The following is a 7,442-nucleotide window of genomic DNA, read 5'->3' on the forward strand; positions in this document are numbered from 1 at the left end:
GCCCGGGATGTTTTGCATTATAACACAAAAAAAACAAAACTAGTTTTTTCGAGTGAATAAAAACATTGAATCATTTCGTTTGATTGATATAGAATCACCAGTGTGTATTTTTTCTCATGGAAATTTTTTTTCGCGTCGACGTAGTTTTTAAGAAAACTTTACATAAGAGCATGTTTTCATTTGCTTGTTTCCTTTAAGTTACGCGAGATATTGATTTTTTTGTTTAAACAAAGATTGATGTTTAATAAAAAAGGCAAAATTTCAAGTTTGTGGAGCTCGTGGAAAATGGTTGGACAACAATATGGGGGAATTTGGAATTATATCATTTATTGATGATCCCTGCAAGATTTCAAACAATGTTTCCAAAATGTTGTGGTAGTTTCCTCCTGAAGTGAAGGGTGATCCGATTTTTTTACATTGATAGTACCAAGTTTGAGCAAGATCATAAAAAGTTGATTTCTATTTTTCAGTTATTTTTGTTATCAATTGCAGTTGAATGAGTTTGAAATCTCATTAATGGTAAACTGTGAATACTTATGACATTTAAAAAGTGTTACTGGTTTATCTTTTGCAGTAAAAATCAAACCAAACTAATTCCAATTATAATACTTTTTCTAAAATAAATAACCATACCCATCGTATGAATATTCTGATGAGCTTCCCATCAAAACATACCAAAGTTCATCTCATTGCGGGCACCACCTTCAAGTGCGAAGTAATTCCCAGCTATAATTATTATCAAACCCACAGCCACCAACCTAACAAACCTGCTGACGGCTGCCAAAACCACATTTCCCACGAAACTTTTCTCATAAATCCGAGGCAACGCAATAATCTCACAGCTAACCATCCGGTCCCTTTCTTTCTTCCGTCCGCTCCTGTTAAAATTACACAGAGAACCTGCTGGTGGAACGAAGTCTGCAAGGAGGAATTTCAGCAGCTATTCCGCTGTAGGTGCCCCCAGTGGTCCTATTGCAGGTGAGTCCTAGCAATGGCCAACCACTTTCCGGCCGGCTTTTCTTCTAAAACAAACAGCACAGACAAGTGGATGAAAACTTTTGATGATTTTTTCAATATTTCAAAAGTACCTGAAATAGTGCATCCAATTGTCTGTGAAACTTCTAAAGTACCTGCTATTTATGACTCCGACTCACACACCTCCCTTATTCCGCACAGGTCCCCGGGTCGCTACTACAACGCGTACTGCTCCATGACCAACACCGGCTACATCTGGACACAGCCCACCTGGGACTGGGAAACGGCCTAACACACTGCCGGAGAAGTGTCTTCGTTATTCCTGAATTTGTAAGCTCAGCTCATGTTTTTCGTGAAACAGATCCAGGTGTGTTGAAAGGTGGCTAGCACCGGTAGACATGTACTCACAGCCAATGTTTGAGTTATACTTTTCGGTTGTTTTTAGTTAGTTTGAATGGTTACAACAATAATAGTTTTTATTTTTGGTAGTTCATTTTGCGACCAAATTAGTAAGAGCAAAAACATCATCAGCGAAATATATGACAAACAATGCACATTTGCGCGTATTACATAGAGACCAAATATTTTAGATAGATTTATAGGAAACAAAAGAAGAATGCTGCAAAAATCAGACCATTACCGTAGGACTTGATCAGAGCGTAGGCTAGTGCGTTATATACACATGATATTGCAATTATCATTATTCGTTGAACGATACGTTTCACAAGGTGAACAACTAAATGGGAATCAACTAATGGATTTAATTAATTGGCTAATTATAATGAACGTTGTAAGAATTAATCATATCAGGCAGCAGATTACAAAAAAATAAAAAAATGTTCAGAAAATATTCTACTTAGCTGTTTTGTTCAACGACATATCTCGGCTCATCAAAGAATAAAACACATCATCGAAAAATTAGAAAAAGAGTGCAAAATTCAATCCAAAAAAAATCAATTAAAAAAATGTTTTCTCACACAAAACTAACAATACAAAAAATCAAATCAAAATCTATATCAAAAAATCCACAAAAAGGAATGTTTCACTGTAAGTAGAACAGCGTTGAGTTAGGTGATTATACGCAGAAACAGTATTATGAGTACCCTTGCAGGATGAGCTGGAGACCGTTTGCACTAACGATTATGACCTATTAAAGTGCAAGCTTTGAGCGCCCTCCCCATGGCACACAAAAGAGCCTCAGCAAACGCGTTTGTGCAAGCAAATTATTAAAGACAAAATAAACGATTTCGATTATAAGAAACGATTCAAGTGAAGAGATTTCAAATAATAAATCCATTATATATGCAATCAGGTAACTTGTTTGTCTTTCTGAAAGAAATCTCTTTTTAAAATTGATAAAACTATTTTTAATTCTAATATTATTCGTAGCTAAGTTTAAATAACACACTTTTTTTTTTTATCAGTTGGTCTTCTTGGAAGTCCCTCGCTAAATGACATAACGTCATGATTCGAATTCCCGGACGCTTCGAAACCCGGACACCTCACCTTGTTTTATTAATTATTTAGTTATAAGTAGGCTTAGTGATTTTTCACGCTCGAAAATTGCAAATTTCACGGGGACCTCAATTTCAAAACACCAAATTTCACGCACATTTCGCTGACCGTGAAAAATGTTAAAATAACTCTGAAAATCTTATGTTAGTATCAAAAAAACTACTTTTCATGCTTCATTATATATTATTCTTCAATGACCATAACAAAAATCGTAAATTTGAACGAGACACAAACAAAATTCTTCTAATTTTCAAAAAAGATGCCACCTAGTTTAAAGATGGGCTTTAAATATATTTTGAAAAAAATGTAAGGCATGCGTATTCTCATTTATTGAACTGCTTTTTTAAATATTCGACTTATAAAGTTAAAAAGTTTTCGCTGATTTGCTTCATTTCATTGAATTTCATATCAAAGCATGATTTAACAATCTTGTCCAGCAAAAATGAGTGAAATAACTTTATTTTTTTCGCGACATTTAGCAAATTAACATTTTCTTTAAGGTGTATAATTCTCTTTTCAAAATGTGAATTTTAAATCAAAAGTAAAAAATACTTTAATTGTAACGAAATCAAAATTTGTATACAAAATAAAAACAAAAACAATAAAAAAATAGTACTTTTTTTAACTTTCACGGGAATTATCCACCAAAATAATCAAATATCGTTAAAATTAAACAGGACTCAGATTTTTTTTTTTAAAGTTTTGAAAAGTTGATTTCAAAGCTTTCATTTTATTTTTAATAAAACAAATCATGATTCTGTCAATTCCTTTTGAAACTATACCTTTAAAATAAACTAGCAGTAAAATTGTTATTACAGCGAAAGCAAATATTACCTACTAAACTTAGTATGTTCCTAAAAACACTGGAAAATCTGAACAATTCTTCAAATGTTGCATATCAAGCTTTTCAATTGAAAACTAATAAAATTAATTTAAATAGTCTGTATAGATGAAATATTTATTTTGTTGTTATTTTGAAAACAAAAACAAACATGATTTGAGAAAATTGATAAATTTCTCGAACTTCACGCCGTTCACGAAATCGTCAAAGATCACTAACCCTATGTTAGTAATTGAACAAGGGTATTCACTCACTTAATCCTACAGTAGTTCATAAGATTATTTCATACAAACATAAAATTTCACGGGATTTCGCGGAAAAAGCCAAATTTCACGAATTTCACGCTGTCCGCGAAATCGTGAAATTTCACTAACCCTAGTTATAAGTTCACATAATTATTGTCAAAACTGTGTCATTTGATGAATTCTAACATCAACTAATTTCAAACATGATTGGACGCTGTAGCCTAAAACAATTAAATTATTAAATAAAAACATAAGTTTACCAAAACAGTGAAACATTTCACGGAAATATTTCATCGGCGTTCGAAGCACCGGGAAGACAAAGCTAAATATTTAATGTTCTGATTTCATTAAATTCTAGCAATTTTTATACAAAATATCGATTGTTTTTGATGTAAACAGCTTATTTGAAACCTAAAGAATGCCACTCACTTAAATTTCAGTCCAAATTTGTGCTATTCATAAGCAAAATCGAGTGTCCGGAATGTGAATCAAAAGTGTCCGGATTTCGAGTCCGGGATTCGAAGCACAACAAGTCATTTTAATTTTGCAATTCTTATGACAAATGGATCGGAAAGTAATTTTTCATGCATTCTTTTAAAATTGACTGTTTGAACTACATCTTGATGATATTTTTTATATTTCCAGCTTTTTACACGTTTTTTTGCCAGCTATAATAAAAACGATATGCTACTAAGTGTCCGGATTTCAGACACGTTATCATCTGCTTCCTTCTACACTGAATGACATACGAGTTAACCCGGAAATTTTTAAATTAAACTGAATCTGATTTTGAAAACATAAAAAAAATCAATATGATAAAAGAGATTTTCATTAATTTCAGTACTTTAACTAACCTGTAATGAAAATTGATCACTATTGACTTTCTACAACCCAACCCTGCCTCTTGACGGGCTTCGATCTAAAAAAAATATCAAATTCTAATGTTTATCCAATTTGGAACCATCGAAATGCATTGAAAAGTAAAACTTATGCATGTTTAGAAAATGTTTGGTTTCATGAATTGACTGGTTTCATTTAAATTTATCAGTGTTCCTGGGCAGACGGTAATAACAAAATTAATAATATTTCAATAACAAATCCTGTTCAAATAACAAAAAATGTTATTATTTTATCCTGAACTTCAACTTCAAGAGAGTTCGTTTCGCGGTGCCTGTCCGTCGGGACGCATTTTTTTTTTCGCGTTCCGTTTTCGTCGATCGTCGTCGGTGTGTATTTCGGGTGAGTTCGTGCGTGTGTGTGTGAAGGTGCGGCTAGCTCTGGTTGTCACGATGACAGCAGAGCTGAGCCAGTTCGTTTCGCGGTGCCTGTCCGTCGGGACGCATTTTTTTTCGCGTTCTGTTTTCGTCGATCGTCGTCGGTGTGTATTTCGGGTGAGTTCGTGCGTGTGTGTGTGTGTGAAGGTGCGGCTAGCTCTGGTTGTCACGATGACAGCAGAGCTGAGCCAGTTCGTTTCGCGGTGCCTGTCCGTCGGGACGCATTTTTTTCGCGTTCCGTTTTCGTCCATCGTCGTCGGTGTGTATTTCGGGTGAGTTCGTGCGTGTGTGTGTGTGTGTGTGAAGGTGCGGCTAGCTCTGGTTGTCACGATGACAGCAGAGCTGAGCCAGTTCGTTTCGCGGTGCCTGTCCGTCGGGACGCATTTTTTTTCGCGTTCCGTTTTCGTCGATCGTCGTCGGTGTGTATTTCGGGTGAGTTCGTGCGTGTGTGTGTGTGTGAAGGTGCGGCTAGCTCTGGTTGTCACGATGACAGCAGAGCTGAGCCAGTTCGTTTCGCGGTGCCTGTCCGTCGGGACGCATTTTTTTTTTCGCGTTCCGTTTTCGTCGATCGTCGTCGGTGTGTATTTCGGGTGAGTTCGTGCGTGTGTGTGTGTGTGAAGGTGCGGCTAGCTCTGGTTGTCACGATGACAGCAGAGCTGAGCCAGTTCGTTTCGCGGTGCCTGTCCGTCGGGACGCATTTTTTTTCGCGTTCCGTTTTCGTCCATCGTCGTCGGTGTGTATTTCGGGTGAGTTCGTGCGTGTGTGTGTGTGTGTGTGTGAAGGTGCGGCTAGCTCTGGTTGTCACGATGACAGCAGAGCTGAGCCAGTTCGTTTCGCGGTGCCTGTCCGTCGGGACGCATTTTTTTTTCGCGTTCCGTTTTCGTCGATCGTCGTCGGTGTGTATTTCGGGTGAGTTCGTGCGTGTGTGTGTGTGAAGGTGCGGCTAGCTCTGGTTGTCACGATGACAGCAGAGCTGAGCCAGTTCGTTTCGCGGTGCCTGTCCGTCGGGACGCATTTTTTTTTTTTCGCGTTCCGTTTTCGTCGATCGTCGTCGGTGTGTATTTCGGGTGAGTTCGTGCGTGTGTGTGTGAAGGTGCGGCTAGCTCTGGTTGTCACGATGACAGCAGAGCTGAGCCAGTTCGTTTCGCGGTGCCTGTCCGTCGGGACGCATTTTTTTTCGCGTTCCGTTTTCGTCCATCGTCGTCGGTGTGTATTTCGGGTGAGTTCGTGCGTGTGTGTGTGTGTGTGTGAAGGTGCGGCTAGCTCTGGTTGTCACGATGACAGCAGAGCTGAGCCAGTTCGTTTCGCGGTGCCTGTCCGTCGGGACGCATATTTTTTTTCGCGTTCCGTTTTCGTCCATCGTCGTCGGTGTGTATTTCGGGTGAGTTCGTGCGTGTGTGTGTGAAGGTGCGGCTAGCTCTGGTTGTCACGATGACAGCAGAGCTGAGCCAGTTCGTTTCGCGGTGCCTGTCCGTCGGGACGCATTTTTTTTCGCGTTCCGTTTTCGTCCATCGTCGTCGGTGTGTATTTCGGGTGAGTTCGTGCGTGTGTGTGTGTGTGTGTGAAGGTGCGGCTAGCTCTGGTTGTCACGATGACAGCAGAGCTGAGCCAGTTCGTTTCGCGGTGCCTGTCCGTCGGGACGCATTTTTTTCGCGTTCCGTTTTCGTCCATCGTCGTCGGTGTGTATTTCGGGTGAGTTCGTGCGTGTGTGTGTGTGTGTGTGTGAAGGTGCGGCTAGCTCTGGTTGTCACGATGACAGCAGAGCTGAGCCAGTTCGTTTCGCGGTGCCTGTCCGTCGGGACGCATTTTTTTCGCGTTCCGTTTTCGTCCATCGTCGTCGGTGTGTATTTCGGGTGAGTTCGTGCGTGTGTGTGTGTGTGTGTGAAGGTGCGGCTAGCTCTGGTTGTCACGATGACAGCAGAGCTGAGCCAGTTCGTTTCGCGGTGCCTGTCCGTCGGGACGCATTTTTTTTCGCGTTCCGTTTTCGTCGATCGTCGTCGGTGTGTATTTCGGGTGAGTTCGTGCGTGTGTGTGTGTGTGAAGGTGCGGCTAGCTCTGGTTGTCACGATGACAGCAGAGCTGAGCCAGTTCGTTTCGCGGTGCCTGTCCGTCGGGACGCATTTTTTTTTTCGCGTTCCGTTTTCGTCGATCGTCGTCGGTGTGTATTTCGGGTGAGTTCGTGCGTGTGTGTGTGTGTGAAGGTGCGGCTAGCTCTGGTTGTCACGATGACAGCAGAGCTGAGCCAGTTCGTTTCGCGGTGCCTGTCCGTCGGGACGCATTTTTTTCGCGTTCCGTTTTCGTCCATCGTCGTCGGTGTGTATTTCGGGTGAGTTCGTGCGTGTGTGTGTGTGTGTGTGTGAAGGTGCGGCTAGCTCTGGTTGTCACGATGACAGCAGAGCTGAGCCAGTTCGTTTCGCGGTGCCTGTCCGTCGGGACGCATTTTTTTTTCGCGTTCCGTTTTCGTCGATCGTCGTCGGTGTGTATTTCGGGTGAGTTCGTGCGTGTGTGTGTGAAGGTGCGGCTAGCTCTGGTTGTCACGATGACAGCAGAGCTGAGCCAGTTCGTTTCGCGGTGCCTGTCCGTCGGGACGCA

At 40.8% G+C, this 7,442-nt stretch overlaps 1 protein-coding gene across 1 annotated transcript; it reads left to right on the plus strand.

Annotated features, from left to right (window-relative positions):
* Positions 1-640: 640 nt before the first annotated feature.
* Positions 641-2,284, plus strand: LOC120428748 (uncharacterized). The gene is made up of 2 exons (XM_039593830.1): positions 641-978; positions 1,177-2,284. Exons 1-2 carry the CDS (start codon positions 641-643, stop codon positions 1,265-1,267), a joined length of 429 nt encoding a protein of 142 aa, XP_039449764.1. The 3' UTR covers positions 1,268-2,284.
* Positions 2,285-7,442: the final 5,158 nt, after the last annotated feature.

Source organism: Culex pipiens, chromosome 3 (genome assembly GCF_016801865.2).
Source record: "Culex pipiens pallens isolate TS chromosome 3, TS_CPP_V2, whole genome shotgun sequence".
In the NCBI taxonomy this organism is placed as follows: Eukaryota; Metazoa; Arthropoda; class Insecta; order Diptera; family Culicidae; genus Culex; species Culex pipiens.